Source organism: Mucor velutinosus (assembly GCF_035048745.1).
Source record: "Mucor velutinosus strain NIH1002 chromosome Unknown tig00001544, whole genome shotgun sequence".
NCBI lineage: Eukaryota > Fungi > Mucoromycota > Mucoromycetes > Mucorales > Mucoraceae > Mucor > Mucor velutinosus.
In genome coordinates this window covers 1758785-1781420 of record NW_027041908.1, presented here as the reverse complement: position 1 = coordinate 1781420, position 22636 = coordinate 1758785, and the positions used below count along the sequence as shown (strand labels likewise).

Sequence of the window (22636 nt, the reverse complement as noted above, 5' to 3'; positions counted from 1 at the left end):
TCACTCTGAATTTGCTAGCCAGCAACCAGCAATACTCATATTACCGGAATAGTTTAAAGAACCTTCTGCCATTACATTTTAACTAAATTATTTTCCGTTATTGGGAATAGTCAATTCGATCAAATCAATTTCAAACTTTTCAATTCATTACATTCTTACCCATGAAAATGTGATATATTTAAAAGAAACCACAATTTGACAATACTAAGATTTTCTCACCATATATAAGAATTCAATGTTCGTTAAATGTCAGACGTGAGACCATCAGCGTCTTTATATAAAGAAGTGTGGCCCAGACGTGAGCTTTCAGCGTCAGTATAAAAGAAGCAAGCTCCCCCCTTTTTTTTTTTCATTGTCAGGTGTCAGGTACACACAGACTTTGTGTGTAACTTTTTTTAATTTAGTATAAATATCAACTTAATTTGCAAAACAATAAAGATCATCTTATATCTCAATTCTATTCTTTTATATACATTTATCTAAGTCTACTCTAAAACTATACCTATACACACGACACAGGTGCACACAGACTTTGTTAGTAACTTTTATAGTTAATATGAATATCAAAAATAATAAAGGTTATTTTTTTTCTCACTTATACTGCTGAGACATATACATTTATCTAAATCTGTTACTTATACTCACAACACCATTAAATAAAAAAACACTTTGTAACATTCTATGCGGAAACTTTTTGATAACTTTACATTTATCTGCCAGTAACTTTTAAACGAATCAGCTCTAGTACACATTCAAAATAACATTCATATATTACGAACTGTTCAACAACGCGATGGCATAGTAAAAGCGAATATAGTACCACAAAGTTTCGAGAACCTAATTCCACTACAGTAGCAGTTTATGAAGATTATTATCTGCAGTCTGATTGGATTATTTTGTATATTCCACACGGTCATCAAGCGATTGAGAAACAGTATGTAATGAATATTGTGGCAAACGTTGTATCGTATAGATAGTATTAAAAGACAATTTTTCATGTATGTTATCTTTTTACTATCTCATGCCGTGCAATAGATAGCATCCTATTAATGAAATTAAACAGTATGGGCCCGCTTCTGCAACAAAGGCAACATAATAATGTGTGCTACTCTTTGGGGTATTCAATGCATGCATCTTTAATAAACTCAGTAAATTTGTAAGCCATGTCTTTCTACGTGTTATATTCACATATAATCCAGTCCAGCCTTTCATAGTATTGATCTATACGAGGACTTGATTGTTGCGAAGCGAATATGCAAAATCGTAGTATCTTAGTAGTAAATTCGATTTCTCTCCTTCTTTATTAATAATGGATTGTTTAAAACCTACATTTATAGCTGTGTTTTATTACTGTTAATGATTTGGAATGTCTACGGCGACAGCCCGCAGGGTGACACCGTCGTCAAGTGTAGTGATATTGCATCTAATTCAACATTTGTTGATATTAGTCCTGATCGAATATACCGTAGCCAAGCAAAGGTGTACGACTATAATGTTCAAGCAGCAAATTCGGGTTCTCATTTGCATTGTTAATAATAAGCTTACCAGCAACATAGGGCATCAAAATTCGTATGAATTAGTCTTACAAAATCAATATGTCTCCTGTTGAAATTACAAGCTGCACAGGTTGCAGAACTGCCCTTCCAGACGGCTTTAGCTACTAAAGATGTGGTTCATGCTGTGTAAATAAAAGCTATAAAGCATAAACATAACCAAATTGGACAGTTTCCAAGCCTTCATATCTTGACATGTAGACATTTCTGAGCCACCGGAATAACGCCAAACAATTGCACTTGAGTAGTGGTAACTTTCTGACACCTTTGCTCAACTTTTTGAAAACCTAAAAAATATGGCCAAAAATCAACCAAAAAGCATGAGGTACCCCTCATGGTTTTTTTACGAAAATCAAAGGATCGCATTTTTCGCCTTGAAAATAAAGACTTTTACTATGGCATATATCAAATCAAAATGTTTGTCTCGATCCATAGCAACCTCTGAAACCACTGTTATGAGGCTTTCATATACAAAATATGGCTATTTTTGCTAAAAACCTCATTTCAGATTTTATTGAATTGCTCAATAGTTTCAATCAAAACACTTATTACAGTTAGCACCATCGGAAGCGCCTTGAAAAGTACTTCAAGAATGTATTAGGAAGCGTAGGGTGATTATCACAGTTCATATAGTCGAATACCAAAAGATACATTAAAGAAGTCGAAAAAAGGCGAAATCTGTCCAATCTTGAGCAGAAAAAAATAAGCTGAGGTTGAATTAATTTTGGCGGCGGCGTTGCTGCTGGCTGACCCAAATGCCTTTCTGTTGATGATAATGATGGTTGCGATGTTGATTAAATGGGGATCATGGAATTGAAAGGGTTATTGCTTAACCCAAATACTTTTTTGGGTGCCTTTGTTACAAGCGAGCCTTCTGCAATATCAACATTTCAAAAAAGTCGCTGTAAATCTTACACAAGTCCTTTATTTACTTATGACCGGCTTTATGTCGCCATCTTATTAAGAGCATCAGCAGCAGTGAATGATATGACAATTCTATTATCAAAAAATGGCATTTGTGATATACAAATACTGCATAAAATTTGAATTTCTTTCGCATTGTCCCAATAATAGGCTTTGTTTAATATCAGCGTAAGCAAAAAGGATACTAAGGGAGATACCTCCTCTCCTCCTCCTGGCTCTGATACAATCTTTCTGTTACTAACTAATAATAAATTGTTTAAAATCTACTTGATATACCAAAATGTTATAATGTCTGATTTAAAACGGCTTCAATGAGAGCCAGCAGGGCGACGCCGACATCGAGCGTAGCGAGATGAATGGGCAAGTAATAAATACTGGAAGCCTTGAACATAAAAGCGTCGTAGTAGCAAATTAGAGACTGCAAGCCCTTGTCCCAAGAACACACTGCATCTAATTTTAATAATGTTATACCTGCTATACTTAGCTGTGGATTAAGTGATTTGTGGTGTCAAGGCAACATTTGCTAACCTTGACCTTAAACAGGTATAATAACCCTAAGGAAGCAAACGTGAAAAGCCATAATAAAGCAGTAAATTTGGTTTCTTATTTTCATTTGATGCATTTCACATCATAATCCATTATATTACACCTAATACAACCCATCAACATCCCATCGGTTTTTACATACACTACTAAACGCACATCAAACTACAGTCTACACGCACATCAAGACCCAACAAATAGTCAACTAGTAGGATGACTATTACTGAAACAATACCATTTAATTCAATGACATACAAGAGCGGTTACAATTACACTTAACTGTAGACTATCTACACATATCAATTACGACAATCTACTGGATCATCACACTTGTCTTTACACCTCAGGATTTGACATTATTCACAAAGATATTAATGGGACCACACAATTCATTCAATAAAGGGTCGTCTTAATTTTGCACAGAATGATAAACTGATAATTTACTGATATATTCATTTGTATGACTTTAGTTATCTAGCACCTTGTCGAATATATCAGCTTGTAGCTCATAAAATTTATATTTTTCAGCAAATTTATAAAGAAAACGTATATCTGGTACTTGAAACCCTTACATTATGATGGATCTAATGTAGAGCTATTGAATGGTCTTTGTTTTGTGCGAATCCGGTTAGTATTTGTCGAGGTATGTTCAGAAAAGGGTAGCATGCAAAATCATTGATTTTGCTTCAAAATCTGCCTGTGATAGCAAGCAAAAAATTTGGTGACTTTTTTTTGGTCAGGACAATATTGTCAATATTTCATGATAGAGTTATGCCAGAGCTTCAAGCAATAGCTCATTCGGTAGGATATGTTCTGGTCTACAATGATTAGTAATGCTTAACAATATGTTTTGATGAAAGATAGTAATTAATCTTTAGAAAGCAGTTAAAAAATTGCAAAAACAATTGTACCAAATATTTGGTGAACAATGTACACCAGAGACTTGATATAAATACCATTGTATTCTGCTTTGAATTCTCTACAAGTTTCATATAAGTTTGAAAGGGTGTTTACTATCAAGAATCAAACAGTTTTAGGTCGATAATAGATTTAGAAAACTCATGGACCATCATCCAGAACAATAAAGATTCAATCTCCGTTTGGCCTTCGCATGTGTACTGATGTATCATTTTCTAAACCGGATCTCCAAATGCGTAGAAACAAGCAGTTCAAGCACCGGTCACATCAGATCATAAACTTTGACATGAAACAGGATTCAGTTACGATCCATATCATGGCATGTTCAGGATAATGGATTGGATCTATTATCCTATCACCCAAATCAACCCATCTAATACCTTATCCTCACATCAAATCCCTCAATTCGAATAGTATATAAACCCTCTAATTTTCAATGTAATAAACAATATTCTTTACCTGATTAATTTCATACTCTTTTTTTTTATAAATAATTTATTTCTGATAAATTAGCTACTACTTTAGCAAAGCGATGTTTACGTTGTTGTTGCAGCTACATTATTTATACTCAATCACCTTAATAAATTGCTACTTTCAAATTATTAACAAATATTAGATATGTCGTCGGTAAGTCTAAATAAAGTTGGACTAGATACTTTCAGTTATGTTGGATCTGAGCATGACTAAATGAGTTTGAGCGGATTTGACATCATGAATCTGTAATTTATATGGTGTATATAATGGGTCTGATTGTTTATAATCTCTGACATTTGTTAATCTGCAAAATACATGGCCACTGGTACTATTGGATCCGGTAGTAGTCTACAATATGGTAACAATTGACTCTATTTTTTGTTTCTAGCTGTTCAAACCGTGCAATATTGATTAAGATTTATTTATTAAAAAAAATGCTACAATGAGAATTAGCCTTCATTAAATTTGGGGTATGGCAGAAGCAGCTTTATTAGCTCGATTGACAGATCGCCATCATAGCCATATCGGCTGTTGATATAGCACTACGACCCAGCAAGTGTTCTCGAGAACATAGATGTCTTTATGTAGAATCCTATTTGATGCTTTCAAGTGAGCACCTTGACCTTCTCAAAGAAAAATGCTCTCGTATGAAAACATCGAGATTTTTAAATATCTGTGAGCCAAAATTTTATACATTTATATGCGTCGGTAAACGGTATAATAAAAGCGAGAAGATCAACGACTAACTTCAGTAAAATACATGTTTGACCCACATGTCGTCGGATAGCTGCCTCACGTCTTTAGCTTTCAGTCGATGGAAGGATCTGCAAATCGAAGCCGCTTCCCCCTTCTGACGGCCGCCTCTTACGGAAACAAGTGTCAGAGACGAAGCGGATTGCTTTCTCGCCCAAGGAGAGCGGTATGCTTAGCTATCAGTTGATCTACTTTCAAAAAATAGCAGACCATAAAGTGCTTGGCTCGTCAACAGCATCGATGAGTGTTGTCAGTGTGGAATTTGAGGCTTGATAGACTAAAATTCACGGAAAAAAAAGAATAAAAAAACAGTAATGTCAACTTGATAAAGGTATGTTTTATTATCAAACTGACAGGTCTAAAGTAAACTGAAGTATCTCTACTGGCTTGGTAGATGATCCATCTTATATACTATAACAATGGATAAAAGTTCTATTAATTAGATTAACAAATAAGTCAACTCAGATCAACTAATGTCTAATCATGCTAAAAGACAACTCCAGCAAGCTAATCATGATTTAGCTCTGTCTGGATGAATAATTAGACTCTCATCCGAAGTACCCTGATCTATCCTTTCTATAAGGATAACTAATATCGATCTAGTATCATGTATTATCCGATAGGTACAGTCTACGTAGTCTATATCAATAGTATATATCTGAGTGTATATCGCTGAGCATACATCTTTAGCATGTATTTGGATATATGGCAGCATGTCTATAGCATATCGTATGCATGTCTATAGCATGTCTCATATATTGCACAAGTCTGTAGTACATAAAGTATCTGTAGCTAGTATCACGAATATAAGCATGTGTCTTATAGCGTGGATCATAAAGTGCACATCTGAAGCAACAAGCTCATATTGAATTAATCTTGGTGCCTATCCAGTTATGGTAAACATCCGTAGTCAATGTCGAAATACAAGTATAAATCTATAGCGCCATTCATGTCCGTGGTGCCATCTATAGCCTATATCTTATATAGTATGAATCTTATAGTACTAGCGTATCTGAAGTTCATATCTTCTTATAATATAAATCAATATTGTACATCTAATCCAGTGTACATACAGTTTATATCTAAATCTGGTAACTGGAGGAACTGTCGGAATGCAGATCATAGTGGATGTATTCCACAGGTACAATTCTTTCCCAGTTGTCATGGATTGATAGACGATGAGCTTGCAAAACCAGTTCAAAATGATCGAGACAATCGTTTGGTGTTGCGAATACAGCTCTACGCTTCTTGAAGAAGTGTCCACGCCATTGAAAATAGGGTGTTTCATTTGGTACCAAGGTACTCTCTGTCTTGCCAAATACCAGTTCATAGGTGCGTTCAGCCATCTCAAGTTGATTGCGCAAGACACCAAGATTTGCAGGTATGATTGATCCTTGTGGGCATCCAATGCTTTGAATAGTTGTTTTGAAAACCATTAGCCTCAGCCGTTCAATTTCGTTCATCAAGGTCAATCTTTCATCACTTGAGATTGGGGTGGCAAATTCTATATCCACATGGTTTGTAAGTACATCATTATTCCCTCTACTAACATTTTCAGTATTGTAGTTACCTTGAGGTACTGGAATATGATAAAAGGTGGTAGATGCATTGTCAACGTTCGCATCACCTACAGAAGCAGCAGTATTCCCGTAAATATTACTACTAGCACTGACACTGCCTGTTTGACTCCCATGAATCTCAGCAGGCACAGAAAAATTACCAGATGCATCACCATTGATACCATCGGTTGAAACAGACGTTCTAGGTAAATCCCTATGGATAATACCAACGCTGGAAGAACTAGCAGATGAACCACCATTGATTACATCTTGACTAGCAGTGATGATAGGATAACCAATCTCCATTAGAGTGGCAGCAATTGAGCCTTGAGCATCAGTACCGACAGGAGCAGCAGAAACTACCGGATTGGCAGCAGTGAGAGTTTGATCGGTAGAGGTAATAAAACCAACAGCAGCAACAGTAACCTAACCAGTATTAGTTTCACCAGGAGCTTTTTGATTGACGGCCTTGTGATTGAATTTCTTTGGTGACATAGTAAGTAAGACTTGATAGCAGTAAGAGATCCAGAGTAGATAGATTTGTAATAAACGAGATTTGTTGAATACAGATTAAAAAGTGATTTATCAAAAATAAATTATTTATAAAAAAAAAGAGTATGAAATTAATCAGGTAAAGAATATTGTTTATTACATTGAAAATAAGAGGGTTTATATACTATTCGAATTGAGGGATTTGATGTGAGGATAAGGTATTAGATGGGTTGATTTGGGTGATAGGAGAATAGATCCAATCCATTATCCTGAACATGCCATGATATGGATCGTAACTGAATCCTGTTTCATGTCAAAGTTTATGATCTGATGTGACCGGTGCTTGAACTGCTTGTTTCTACGCATTTGGAGATCCGGTTTAGAAAATGATACATCAGTACACATGCGAAGGCCAAACGGAGATTGAATCTTTATTGTTCTGGATGATGGTCCATGAGTTTTCTAAATCTATTATCGACCTAAAACTGTTTGATTCTTGATAGTAAACACCCTTTCAAACTTATATGAAACTTGTAGAGAATTCAAAGCAGAATACAATGGTATTTATATCAAGTCTCTGGTGTACATTGTTCACCAAATATTTGGTACAATTGTTTTTGCAATTTTTTAACTGCTTTCTAAAGATTAACTACAATCTGTCATCAAAACATATTGTTAAGCATTACTAATCATTGTAGACCAGAACATATCCTACCGAATGAGCTATTGCTTGAAGCTCTGGCATAACTCTATCATGAAATATTGACAATATTGTCCTGACCAAAAAAAAGTCACCAAATTTTTTGCTTGCTATCACAGGCAGATTTTGAAGCAAAATCAATGATTTTGCATGCTACCCTTTTCTGAACATACCTCGACAAATACTAACCGGATTCGCACAAAACAAAGACCATTCAATAGCTCTACATTAGATCCATCATAATGTAAGGGTTTCAAGTACCAGATATACGTTTTCTTTATAAATTTGCTGAAAAATATAAATTTTATGAGCTACAAGCTGATATATTCGACAAGGTGCTAGATAACTAAAGTCATACAAATGAATATATCAGTAAATTATCAGTTTATCATTCTGTGCAAAATTAAGACGACCCTTTATTGAATGAATTGTGTGGTCCCATTAATATCTTTGTGAATAATGTCAAATCCTGAGGTGTAAAGACAAGTGTGATGATCCAGTAGATTGTCGTAATTGATATGTGTAGATAGTCTACAGTTAAGTGTAATTGTAACCGCTCTTGTATGTCATTGAATTAAATGGTATTGTTTCAGTAATAGTCATCCTACTAGTTGACTATTTGTTGGGTCTTGATGTGCGTGTAGACTGTAGTTTGATGTGCGTTTAGTAGTGTATGTAAAAACCGATGGGATGTTGATGGGTTGTATTAGGTGTAATATAATGGATTATGATGTGAAATGCATCAAATGAAAATAAGAAACCAAATTTACTGCTTTATTATGGCTTTTCACGTTTGCTTCCTTAGGGTTATTATACCTGTTTAAGGTCAAGGTTAGCAAATGTTGCCTTGACACCACAAATCACTTAATCCACAGCTAAGTATAGCAGGTATAACATTATTAAAATTAGATGCAGTGTGTTCTTGGGACAAGGGCTTGCAGTCTCTAATTTGCTACTACGACGCTTTTATGTTCAAGGCTTCCAGTATTTATTACTTGCCCATTCATCTCGCTACGCTCGATGTCGGCGTCGCCCTGCGGGCTCTCATCGAAGCCGTTTTAAATCAGACATTATAACATTTTGGTATATCAAGTAGATTTTAAACAATTTATTATTAGTTAGTAACAGAAAGATTGTATCAGAGCCAGGAGGAGGAGAGGAGGTATCTCCCTTAGTATCCTTTTTGCTTACGCTGATATTAAACAAAGCCTATTATTGGGACAATGCGAAAGAAATTCAAATTTTATGCAGTATTTGTATATCACAAATGCCATTTTTTGATAATAGAATTGTCATATCATTCACTGCTGCTGATGCTCTTAATAAGATGGCGACATAAAGCCGGTCATAAGTAAATAAAGGACTTGTGTAAGATTTACAGCGACTTTTTTGAAATGTTGATATTGCAGAAGGCTCGCTTGTAACAAAGGCACCCAAAAAAGTATTTGGGTTAAGCAATAACCCTTTCAATTCCATGATCCCCATTTAATCAACATCGCAACCATCATTATCATCAACAGAAAGGCATTTGGGTCAGCCAGCAGCAACGCCGCCGCCAAAATTAATTCAACCTCAGCTTATTTTTTTCTGCTCAAGATTGGACAGATTTCGCCTTTTTTCGACTTCTTTAATGTATCTTTTGGTATTCGACTATATGAACTGTGATAATCACCCTACGCTTCCTAATACATTCTTGAAGTACTTTTCAAGGCGCTTCCGATGGTGCTAACTGTAATAAGTGTTTTGATTGAAACTATTGAGCAATTCAATAAAATCTGAAATGAGGTTTTTAGCAAAAATAGCCATATTTTGTATATGAAAGCCTCATAACAGTGGTTTCAGAGGTTGCTATGGATCGAGACAAACATTTTGATTTGATATATGCCATAGTAAAAGTCTTTATTTTCAAGGCGAAAAATGCGATCCTTTGATTTTCGTAAAAAAACCATGAGGGGTACCTCATGCTTTTTGGTTGATTTTTGGCCATATTTTTTAGGTTTTCAAAAAGTTGAGCAAAGGTGTCAGAAAGTTACCACTACTCAAGTGCAATTGTTTGGCGTTATTCCGGTGGCTCAGAAATGTCTACATGTCAAGATATGAAGGCTTGGAAACTGTCCAATTTGGTTATGTTTATGCTTTATGGCTTTTATTTACACGGCATGAACCACATCTTTAGTAGCTAAAGCCGTCTGGAAGGGCAGTTCTGCAACCTGTGCAGCTTGTAATTTCAACAGGAGACATATTGATTTTGTAAGACTAATTCATACGAATTTTGATGCCCTATGTTGCTGGTAAGCTTATTATTAACAATGCAAATGAGAACCCGAATTTGCTGCTTGAACATTATAGTCGTACACCTTTGCTTGGCTACGGTATATTCGATCAGGACTAATATCAACAAATGTTGAATTAGATGCAATATCACTACACTTGACGACGGTGTCACCCTGCGGGCTGTCGCCGTAGACATTCCAAATCATTAACAGTAATAAAACACAGCTATAAATGTAGGTTTTAAACAATCCATTATTAATAAAGAAGGAGAGAAATCGAATTTACTACTAAGATACTACGATTTTGCATATTCGCTTCGCAACAATCAAGTCCTCGTATAGATCAATACTATGAAAGGCTGGACTGGATTATATGTGAATATAACACGTAGAAAGACATGGCTTACAAATTTACTGAGTTTATTAAAGATGCATGCATTGAATACCCCAAAGAGTAGCACACATTATTATGTTGCCTTTGTTGCAGAAGCGGGCCCATACTGTTTAATTTCATTAATAGGATGCTATCTATTGCACGGCATGAGATAGTAAAAAGATAACATACATGAAAAATTGTCTTTTAATACTATACGATACAATGTTTGCCACAATATTCATTAGATACTGTTTCTCAATCGCTTGATGACCGTGTGGAATATACAAAATAATCCAATCAGACTGCAGATAATAATCTTCATAAACTGCTACTGTAGTGGAATTAGGTTCTCGAAACTTTGTGGTACTATATTCGCTTTTACTATGCCATCGCGTTGTTGAACAGTTCGTAATATATGAATGTTATTTTGAATGTGTACTAGAGCTGATTCGTTTAAAAGTTACTGGCAGATAAATGTAAAGTTATCAAAAAGTTTCCGCATAGAATGTTACAAAGTGTTTTTTTATTTAATGGTGTTGTGAGTATAAGTAACAGATTTAGATAAATGTATATGTCTCAGCAGTATAAGTGAGAAAAAAAAATAACCTTTATTATTTTTGATATTCATATTAACTATAAAAGTTACTAACAAAGTCTGTGTGCACCTGTGTCGTGTGTATAGGTATAGTTTTAGAGTAGACTTAGATAAATGTATATAAAAGAATAGAATTGAGATATAAGATGATCTTTATTGTTTTGCAAACTAAGTTGATATTTATACTAAATTAAAAAAAGTTACACACAAAGTCTGTGTGTACCTGACACCTGACAATGAAAAAAAAAAAGGGGGGGAGCTTGCTTCTTTTATACTGACGCTGAAAGCTCACGTCTGGGCCACACTTCTTTATATAAAGACGCTGATGGTCTCACGTCTGACATTTAACGAACATTGAATTCTTATATATGGTGAGAAAATCTTAGTATTGTCAAATTGTGGTTTCTTTTAAATATATCACATTTTCATGGGTAAGAATGTAATGAATTGAAAAGTTTGAAATTGATTTGATCGAATTGACTATTCCCAATAACGGAAAATAATTTAGTTAAAATGTAATGGCAGAAGGTTCTTTAAACTATTCCGGTAATATGAGTATTGCTGGTTGCTGGCTAGCAAATTCAGAGTGAATTCTTTTGGAGTTGTACTGTATAAACGTGCATTCAACTACTATCAAGGTAAGCTCTAGGCCATGGTATGGTATAGCACCACGGAGGTTTCATATATCGGATACTGGAAAATATGAACACAAAAGCGCCATCGTAGTTAATCAGAGATTAAAGGCTCTTCTTCCAAGAACATAGCGTATCTGATCAAGTGATTTCTTGTTTGCTATTTGGCTATGGATTGCGTGATATGTTGTTTCAAGGCAACACTTGTTGGTATAATTGGCCTTGAGGGGGTTATACCGTAGCCAAACAAAGGTGAATGGCCATTACAGTCAAGCATTTAATCCAACTGTTGTTAGCATTAATTTATATAAGGTTTTATCTAGGGAGGCGAAGGTGCAATACCAAAATAGTATTCAAGCATCTGGCCCAATACATGATAACAGCGATTTTAAAGGTGGCTTTACCATAGCGAAGCCAAAATGTAAAGGCTTGGTGTTTAAATAGCATATTCGGTTTCTCATTTCCATTATCATTTTGAATTGGTTTTACAAGCTCATCGTCTATCAATCCATGACAACTGGGAAAGAATTGTACCTGTGGAATACATCCACTATGATCTGCATTCCGACAGTTCGTCCAGTTACCAGATTTAGATATAAACTATATGTACACTGGATTAGATGTACGATACCGATTTATACTGTAAGAAGATATGGACTTCAGATACGCTACTAGTACTATAAGATTCATACTATATAAGATATAGGCTATAGATGGCACCACGGACATGAATGGCGCTATAGATTTATACTTGTATTCCGACATTGACTACGGATGTTTACCATAACTGGATAGGCACCAAGATTAATGCAATATGAGCTTGTTGCTTCAGATGTGCACTTTATGGTCCACGCTATAAGACACATGCTTATATCCGTGATACTAGCTACAGATACTTTATGTACTACAGATCACTAATCTAAAATATATATACTGGAAAACTATGAAAAAAAAATAGACAAGCCAATCATATCCTTTTAAAATTTAATAGTATTAAAAGCCAGAACAAACGAGGGCATAACCACCGGCGAAGCCGGCAATGGGGAGGGGGTTTGGGGGAGGGGGCTTAGCCCCTCCACCAAGAACATCAAGCATCACAATTTGCATAAAGTGTATGAAATATCTTTTTGTTAAAATCAAATCGAATTATCATGCCTCCTGTTCAAGCTAGAAACTGTGTAACCTGTAGAGTTGCTCTACCTGAAGATTACAATTTTCGAAAATGTGATTCATGTCGAGTAAATAGAAAAGAAATGAAAAACAAACATTCGAACGAACCTTATATATATATTTTTGTTTCAGGAACGTGCCCGAAACTACGCCAGACAGAGAGCTGCATTAAGGCCACCTAGAGCACCTAGAGCACCTGCCGCTTTCATATCAGAACTTGGAAGAATGCAACCTCATTATCTGGGAAGAATGGACGTTGTATGTGATGGTTGTGGCGCATTGCATTGGGACGCAGCAAGAACTACCGGTCAATCCAGAAGCAACAATCTCTTCTACTCTTGCTGTAAAAAAGGAAAGGCCATATTGCCCTTATTGCAAGATCCGCCTGAGCCCTTGAATAGCTTAATCAACGGAAGCCATCCACGCTCATCCCATTTCTTGAAGCATATAAGGCAATACAATACTTTGTTTGCTTTTACTTCATTCGGTACCACTGCTACGCCAGCAGGGGCCCAGAGAGAAGGAGAGGAGGAGAGAAGAGGTGGAGTTACTCCAGTAAGTGCCCATGGTGAATTGTATCACATGCAAGCACCCTTGAATTTTGGTAATGCTCCAAAGTACAATCAACTGTACATTTACGATCCCGAGTATGCTGCTGCATGTCGATCTGCCAACCCCAGAAATCAGCATTTAGATGATTCAATCATTGAAGCATTAAGTGAAATGATTGATGACCCGGTTCGTTGTGGTAACCCATTTGTACGTATCTACAAGCATGCCCACGAAATTCTGAGTGCAGAGGAAGAACGACAAGCCCAAGATCATGTCAGCGAGGATGCGTATATTCGACTCAATCCTCAAATGAGACTGGAATTGGTTGTCGGTGAAGATAGGCGTACTCAGAACTTGCCAACTGTCAACGAGATTGCAGCTATTATCCCCAATGAATATGCTGATTCAAGTTTCAGAGACATCCTGATTACCTATCGAAATAGCACCTCCACCAGTTCCAGAGGACTCTTTAGAAGGATCAACGAGACGCATGCTGCCTACATGCCTCTCCATTACGTTTTGCTTTTTCCCAGAGGTGAATATGGGTGGCATTGGGGCCTTCGTTTGCAATTGCCTGCTTCAACTGTTGATGCCATGGATGTTGACAATGAAGAAGCGCAAGAAGAGGGACAACGTCGAGCAACAGGCAGGCTTACCCAGCGTGCCTTCTATAGATTTAGATTGCATGTCAGGAATGGTGAATCCAAAATCCTGTTCCTCTCGAGACGTCTATTCCAGCAATACCTGATCGATGCTTGGGCTGTTTGTGAACAAACCAAGTTAAACTGGATCAAGGCTAATCAAACGACTCTCCGTGCTGATGTCTACAAAGGTCTTGCTGATGCTATCAGTGCTTCTGATACAGATCTTGAAACGGTGGGTAGAACGTTTATTTTGCCAAGCAGTTTCACTGGTGGTCCCCGGTTTATGGCAGAGCTGTACCAAAACGCAATGGCTATTTCTAGATTCTTTGGTAAGCCAACGTTATTCATAACGTTTACTGCAAACCCAAACTGGAGGGAGATCCAAGATGAGTTGTTGCCTGGCCAAAGTGCTGCTGATCGCCCAGATTTGGTTGCTGAAGTATTCAACCGGAAGCACGACGCATTACTCAAAGACCTGAAGCAAAAGAAAATCTTTGGTGCTTATAAAGGGATTGTGAGAACAATCGAATACCAGAAGCGCGGCCTCCCGCATAGTCATATGCTGTTGTTCTTGGATAACCAAAATGACCGGTTTGATACGGCAGAGAGGATCGACCAGATTATTTCCACAGAAATTCCAGACGTTCATCAAGACCCTGAACTACATGCAATTGTCACCCGCAACATGATGCACGGTCCATGTGGTGGTTATAACAAGAAATCTCCCTGTATGGTGAAGGATGCTTTCGGTAACGACGTCTGCTCAAAAAAGTTCCCAAAGCCTTATCAGCCAGCAACCATAGTCCCTGATGATGGGTATCCACTCTATCGTAGAAGAATGGATGGCCGCTCTCATGTAATACGCATCAAAGATGATCAGAACGTGTACCACGACTTTCATATGACAAATGAATGGGTGGTAGCGTATAATCCATTCCTATCAAAGAGATACAACGCTCATATCAACGTGGAAGTATGCGCCAGTGTCCAGGCTATCAAATACATCAACAAGTATATATACAAAGGTTCTGATCAGACTACTCTGAAAACCACGACTACCGCGACAACAGCCGCAACAGCTGGTACTGCAGCAATGTATCAGAATGATGAATGTGCCAAATATCTGAATGGCCGTTATATCAGCCCGTGTGAAGCCGTCTGGAGGTTGAAAGAGTTCCCAATGCATGAGGAAAGCCCACCTGTCACTACACTTGCTATTCATCTTGAAAATGAGCAGCCTGTATATTTTGATCCTTCCTGGCCTCAATCAAGAATTGATAATGTCCTGAGAGAGAGTCATACCACGCTCATGGGTTACTTTCATTATAATGCCGTGAATCAAAACAAACCTGGTTTTCAACCATTGCTTTACCAGCAATTCCCAGAGCATATGACTTGGAAAGAAAAGAAGCCAAAAAGGTGGGAAGCAAGACGAACCGATACCATGTCTATCGGCCGCATGTACTACTGTAGCCCTGCTGCCGGCGAGAGGTATTATCTGCGTCTGCTGCTCACAGTTGTCAGAGGAGCCACGTCGTTTTCTCATCTGAGAACTGTCAATAATCACGAGTATGCCACCTTTCGTGAGGCCTGTATGATGCTGCATTTGATCGAAGATGATGGAGAATGGACCAGAGCCTTTGAAGAAGCTGCTACCTTTGCCTCTGGCTACGCAATGCGTTCAATGTTTGTCTCTGCGCTCATGTTCAACTCATTGGTATCGCCTGTTCAGATTTGGAATCAATTTTGTGAAAGTTTCTGTGATGACCTTGAGCATGCAATCGTGCAAAAAGGGTATTCGCTGCTGCTCAGCGTGCAACCTGACGCTGAATTTTACCATGGAACGCGAAGTCTTGATTATGGCTTATATCTGTTGCAAACATCTCTTGGTGCACAAGACAGATCTCTAGGTCAGTTCAATTTGCCTTTGCCTCTCTTCAACTGGAATGGCTTGATAAGCAGAATGACTGGCATACAGCGCAATTCATTGATACTCAATGAAATGTCATATCTCCAAGATCAAGAAGCCTTTTCGTATCAGCAAAAGTATGCTCAAATGAACGCTACCCAGAAGCACATATTTGAGACCATCACCTCCTCCATCAACAGCAACGCCAACAGCTCACATTTCTTTTTGCAAGGTCCAGCTGGCACTGGCAAAACCTTCATTTACAATACTCTTTGTCACTTTTATAGAAGCCAAGGAAAAATTGTTCTCTGTGTTGCCTCCTCTGGCATTGCTGCTTTGCTACTTCCTGGTGGGCGTACGTCACACTCTCGCTTTGCCATTCCACTCAACATCCACGAGCAGTCTGTGTGTGCGATCAAGAAGAACGATGATCTTGCTGATCTCATTCGAGAGACAGCATTGATAATTTGGGATGAAGTGCCAATGCAGCATCGATATTGCTTTGAAGCTTTTGATCGAACACTTCGTGATATTTGTAGTCGTGGTGATGAAGTTACCTTTGGTGGTATTCCTGTTGTTCTTGGCGGTGATTTTGCTCAAATTCCACCTGTTGTTAGGCAAGGTGGCCGTCCTGAAATCGTCAATGCCTCACTGAAATCGTCAAGATTATGGCCCAAATTACAAAAGCTGAGCCTGACTGAGAATATGAGACTTGCCAACTCCAATGACACAGATAGGCAATTTGCAGATTGGATAGGAAAAATGTCGTATGAACCATCCATGATTGGCAGCATTGCTTTGCCCTCTTTTTTGAGGCAGATGACTGATCTTGATCAGTTCATTGAAGATATCTATCCTCAGCATGTTCTGCAGTGTCCTCTGCAAAATAGTGATTTCTTCAAGGAAAGAGCTATTCTCTGTTCAAAGAACGTCAACGTTGATGCTATTAACAGCAAGGTGATGGAGAACGTGATTGGGGAAAAGGTCACTTTGTACTCTGCTGACACGGTGCAATCTGATCTGACCAACACTGAGACCCAAGCCTATCCCTCAGAGTATTTGCAAACCCTTTCGCCTTCAGGGCTGCCGCCAGCAGTTTTGGAGTTGAAAGTAGGTCTTCCTGTAATGCTCTTGAGAAACCTCAACCCTGAAAGAGGTTTGTGCAATGGTACAAGGCTGATCATTCAGCAAATTGGACAGTATGTCCTCAAGGTGAAAATCCTCGGAGGGTCAGGTGCAGTCGAGTTGATTCCTCGCTTTACTTTGTCTACATTGCCTGGCACATTGCCATTCATATTGACCAGGAAGCAATTCCCGGTTAAAGTATCTTTCGCAATGACCATCAACAAGTCGCAGGGTCAATCTCTCAGGAAAGTTGCCGTGGACCTCAGGAGTCCCGTATTTACTCATGGTCAACTCTATGTTGCCATGTCAAGAGCAACATCTGCCAATGGCATGACCATTTTATTACCCGAAAATATGAAACACACAGAAAATGTAGTGTATCCTGAAGTTCTATTTTCAGATACTACCTAATATAACTACTCTATATATTTTTTTTTACCCTTTATAACTATTGATTTAATCAGTTTTATTGTAATCGGCCAAAGCCCGCAGGGCGACGCCGTCATCGAGCGTAGCGAGATAGATCGGCTAGTCTAATATATATACTGTAAAACATTCAAAAAAAGTAGACAAGCCAATCATATCCTTTTAAAATTTAATAGTATTAAAAGCCAGAACAAACGAGGGCATAACCACCGGCGAAGCCGGCAATGGGGAGGGGGTTTGGGGGAGGGGGCTTAGCCCCTCCACCAAGAATATAAGGCACCAAAAAAAAAATTTGATACATTGCTTTTTGTTATTATACGTACGTAATAATATGCCTCCTACTATTCAAACAAGACACTGCACGACCTGTAGAGCTGCTCTTCCAGTAGACTATGCTTATCGGAAATGTGATTCATGTCGAGTAAGTAAAATGGCTTTTAACGCCTAATAAAACCCTGAGACGCAATGGTTTATTTTGTTTGTACTCAAATTCAGGAACGAGCGCGAAATTACGCCAGGCAAAGAAGATTGGCGAATCGAAGAACACCAAGAGCACCTGCAGCGTTTGTATCAGAACTTGGAAGAGTACAACGTTCAGATTTGGGCAGAATGGACAACCAATGTGATGGATGTGGAGCTTTGCATTGGGCCGCAGAGAGGGCTGTTCAACAGCGAGTAAACGACAACTGCTTTCATGCTTGCTGCAAAAAAGGTAGAGCTGTCTTGCCCCTTTTGCAAGAGCCTCCCGAGCCTTTAAATAGCTTGATCAACGGAAGCCATCCTCGATCCTCTCATTTTTTGCAGCACATGCGACAATACAACACTTTGTTCGCATTTACATCATTTGGCACCGATGCTACGCCTGAGCAGCTCCAAAGGGATAGAGAGAATGAGATGAGAGGCGGCATCACGCCGGTTCGTGTTCATGGGGAACTCTATCACTTGCAAGCACCACTAAATTTGAGCAATGTGCCAAAGTATAGCCAGCTGTACGTTTACGACCCAGAGTATGCCGCTGCGATTCGCTGTGCAGACCCCAGAAATCAAGGATTGGACGACACGATCATTGAGCAACTGAGTGAAATGATTGCTGATCCTGTAGTTTGTGGCAATCCATTTGTAAGCATCTACAAACATGCTCACGAAATCCTGAAAGAAGAAGAGGAGAGGCAAGCTCAAGATGGTGTTAGCGAGAATGCTCACATCAGGCTCAGTCCTCAGATGCAAATGGAATTGGTTGTTGGCCAGGACAGACGCACTCAAAATCTGCCAACTGTCAACGAGATTGCTGCCATCATTCCAAACGAGTGTTCTGACAGGAGTTTCAGAGATATTTTGATCACATATCGTAGCAATTCCTCGGCCAGGGCTCAAGGCCAGTTTAAGCGTATCAATGAGACGCATGCTGCATATATGCCTCTTCATTATGCTTTGCTTTTTCCTAGAGGTGAATATGGGTGGAATTGGGGCCAAAGACTGCAATCGTCAGCGCAAACTGCTGATGCCATGATTATTGAGAGCGAAGAAGATGAGACACCAGCAGAGCAACAACAACAAGTGTCAGATAGCCGACTTACCCAAGGCGTGTTCTACAGATTTCGATTGCATGTTAGAAACAACGAGTCAAAGATCATTTTTTTGTCAAGACGTCTATTTCAACAATATGTGATTGATGCCTGGGCAATCTGTGAGCAAACAAAACTGAACTGGATCAAAGTCAATCAGACGAATCTTCGCGCTGATGTGTATAAAGGACTTGCTGATGCTACCTCTGCTGCTGACTCAGACCTCGAACAGGTGGGAAAGACGTTCATCTTGCCCAGTAGCTTCACTGGTGGACCGCGATTCATGATGCAGCTATATCAAAATGCAATGGCTATCTCTAGATTCTTTGGTAAGCCAACGTTATTCATCACATTTACTGCCAACCCAAACTGGAGGGAGATCCAAGATGAATTGTTGCCAGGCCAAACAGCCGCTGATCGCCCCGACTTGGTTGCTCGAGTATTCAACCTTAAGCACCGAGAGCTGCTTAAAGACTTGAAAGACAGAAAGGTCTTTGGCTGTTATAAAGGCATTGTAAGGACTATTGAGTATCAAAAGCGTGGTCTCCCTCACGGTCATATGCTATTGTTTTTGGATGCAGAAACAGATAGATTTGATACGCCAGAGAGGATTGATCAGATCATTTGCGCTGAGATCCCAAATGTTGAAGAAGAACCTGAATTGCATGCAATCATCACTCGCAATATGATGCATGGCCCATGTGGCGAGCTAAACTCAAAGTCTCCGTGTATGGTACAAGATGCTTTTGGCAATGATGTATGCTCAAAGAAATTTCCCAAAAACTACCAGCCAGTAACGGTGACCAGTGCTGATGGTTATCCTACTTATAGAAGAAGAAGAGATGGTCGTTCTCATCAGGTGCGCGTCAAGGACAAGTTGGGTGTCTACCGCGATTTCCACATGACGAATGAGTGGGTGGTGCCATACAACCCTTATTTGTCAAAAAAATACAATGCCCATGTAAATGTCGAAGTATGTGGTAGCGTCCAGGCAATCAAGTACATCAACAAGTATATTTACAAAGGCTCTGATCAGACAACGCTCAAAACTACAACCACCACCACAGCCACTGAAACAGCAAATGCCACTACCACAGCAACAACTCAGAATAACGAAGTGGCCAAGTATCTAAATGGCCGTTATATTAGTCCTGTTGAAGCTGCATGGAGGTTGTTTGAATTCCCAATGCATGAGGAAAGCCCATCTGTTACTCCACTTGCTGTGCATCTTGAAAACGAGCAACCTGTTTATTTTGATCCCCAATGGCCACAGGAGAAAATTGACAAAGTATTGAGAGAGAGTCGCTCTACTTTGATGGCTTACTTTCATTACAACCATGCAAATCACGGCAAACCCGGTTTTCGACCGTTGCTTTATCAAGAGTTCCCTGAACATATGACTTGGCAGCAGAATGCAAAAAAGTGGAAGCCTAGGTCTTCGAGTAGAATGTCAATTGGGCGCATGTATTACTGCAATCCTGCTGCCGGTGAGAGGTATTATCTGCGTCTGCTGCTCACAGTTGTCAGAGGAGCCACGTCGTTTTCTCATCTGAGAACTGTCAATAATCACGAGTACGCCACCTTTCGCGAGGCCTGTATGATGCTGCATTTGATCGAAGATGATGGAGAATGGACCAGAGCCTTTGAAGAAGCTGCTACCTTTGCCTCTGGCTACGCAATGCGTTCAATGTTTGTCTCTGCGCTCATGTTCAACTCATTGGTATCGCCTGTTCAGATTTGGGATCAATTCTGTGAAAGTTTCTGTGATGATCTTGAGCATGCAATCGTGCAAAAAGGGTATTCGCTGCTGCTCAGCGTGCAACCTGACGCTGAATTTTACCATGGAACGCGAAGTCTTGATTACGGCTTATATCTGTTGCAAACATCTCTTGGTGCACAAGACAGATCTCTAGGTCAGTTCAATTTGCCTTTGCCTCTCTTCAACTGGAATGGCTTGATAAGCAGAATGACTGGCATACAACGCAATTCATTGATACTCAATGAAATGTCATATCTCCAAGATCAAGAAGCCTTTTCGTACCAGCAAAAGTACGCTCAAATGAACGCTACCCAGAAGCACATATTTGAGACCATCACCTCCTCCATCAACAGCAACGCCAACAGCTCACATTTCTTTTTGCAAGGTCCAGCTGGCACTGGCAAAACCTTCATTTACAATACTCTTTGTCACTTTTATAGAAGCCAAGGAAAAATTGTTCTCTGTGTTGCCTCCTCTGGCATTGCTGCTTTGCTACTTCCTGGTGGGCGTACGTCGCACTCTCGCTTTGCCATTCCACTCAACATCCACGAGCAGTCTGTGTGTGCAATCAAGAAAAACGATGATCTTGCTGATCTCATTCGAGAGACATCATTGATAATTTGGGATGAAGTGCCAATGCAGCATCGATATTGCTTTGAAGCTTTTGATCGAACACTTCGTGATATTTGTAGTCGTGGTGATGAAGTTACCTTTGGTGGTATTCCTGTTGTTCTTGGCGGTGATTTTGCTCAAATTCCACCTGTTGTTAGGCAAGGTGGCCGTCCTGAAATCGTCAATGCCTCACTGAAATCGTCAAGATTATGGCCCAAATTACAAAAGCTGAGCCTGACTGAGAATATGAGACTTGCCAACTCCAATGACACAGATAGGCAATTTGCAGATTGGATAGGAAAAATGTCGTATGAACCATCCATGATTGGCAGCATTGCTTTGCCCTCTTTTTTGAGGCAGATGACTGATCTTGATCAGTTCATTGAAGATATCTATCCTCAGCATGTTCTGCAGTGTCCTCTGCAAAATAGTGATTTCTTCAAGGAAAGAGCTATTCTCTGTTCAAAGAACGTCAACGTTGATGCTATTAACAGCAAGGTGATGGAGAACGTGATTGGGGAAAAGGTCACTCTGTACTCTGCTGACACAGCTCAGTCTGATCTGACCAACACGGAGACCCAAGCCTATCCCTCAGAGTATTTGCAAACCCTTTCGCCTTCAGGGCTGCCGCCAGCAGTTTTGGAGTTGAAAGTAGGTCTTCCTGTCATGCTCTTGAGAAACCTCAACCCTGAAAGAGGTTTGTGCAATGGCACAAGGCTGATCATTCAGCAAATTGGACAGTATGTCCTCAAGGTGAAAATCCTCGGAGGGTCAGGTGCTGTCGAGTTGATTCCTCGCTTTACTTTGTCTACATTGCCTGGCACATTGCCATTCATTTTGACCAGAAAGCAATTCCCGGTTAAAGTATCTTTCGCAATGACCATCAACAAGTCGCAGGGTCAATCTCTCAGAAAAGTTGCCGTGGACCTCAGGAGTCCCGTATTTACTCATGGCCAACTCTATGTTGCCATGTCAAGAGCAACATCTGCCAATGGCATGACCATTTTATTACCCGAAAATATGAAACACACAGAAAATGTGGTGTATCCTGAAGTTCTATTTTCAGATACTACCTAATATAA

The 22636-nt window shown here is 39.1% G+C and overlaps 3 protein-coding genes across 3 annotated transcripts; 2 read left to right on the top strand and 1 right to left on the bottom strand.

Annotated features, from left to right (window-relative positions):
• Window positions 1-6247: 6247 nt before the first annotated feature.
• On the bottom strand, window positions 6248-7219 carry ATC70_005878 (uncharacterized protein; the record flags this gene model as incomplete). The annotated part of the gene is made up of 3 exons (XM_064825161.1): window positions 6248-6669; window positions 6736-7083; window positions 7156-7219. The coding sequence occupies 3 exons, from the start codon at window positions 7217-7219 to the stop codon at window positions 6248-6250; spliced, it is 834 nt and encodes a 277-aa protein (XP_064680538.1).
• Window positions 7220-13187: 5968 nt separating this feature from the next.
• On the top strand, window positions 13188-17603 carry ATC70_005877 (MFS domain-containing protein; the record flags this gene model as incomplete). Its single annotated transcript, XM_064825160.1, has 1 exon — window positions 13188-17603. One exon carries the CDS (start codon window positions 13188-13190, stop codon window positions 17601-17603), a length of 4416 nt encoding a protein of 1471 aa, XP_064680537.1.
• Window positions 17604-17949: 346 nt separating this feature from the next.
• On the top strand, window positions 17950-22631 carry GPD2 (glycerol-3-phosphate dehydrogenase; the record flags this gene model as incomplete). The annotated part of the gene is made up of 2 exons (XM_064825159.1): window positions 17950-18039; window positions 18114-22631. 2 exons carry the CDS (start codon window positions 17950-17952, stop codon window positions 22629-22631), a joined length of 4608 nt encoding a protein of 1535 aa, XP_064680536.1.
• Window positions 22632-22636: the final 5 nt, after the last annotated feature.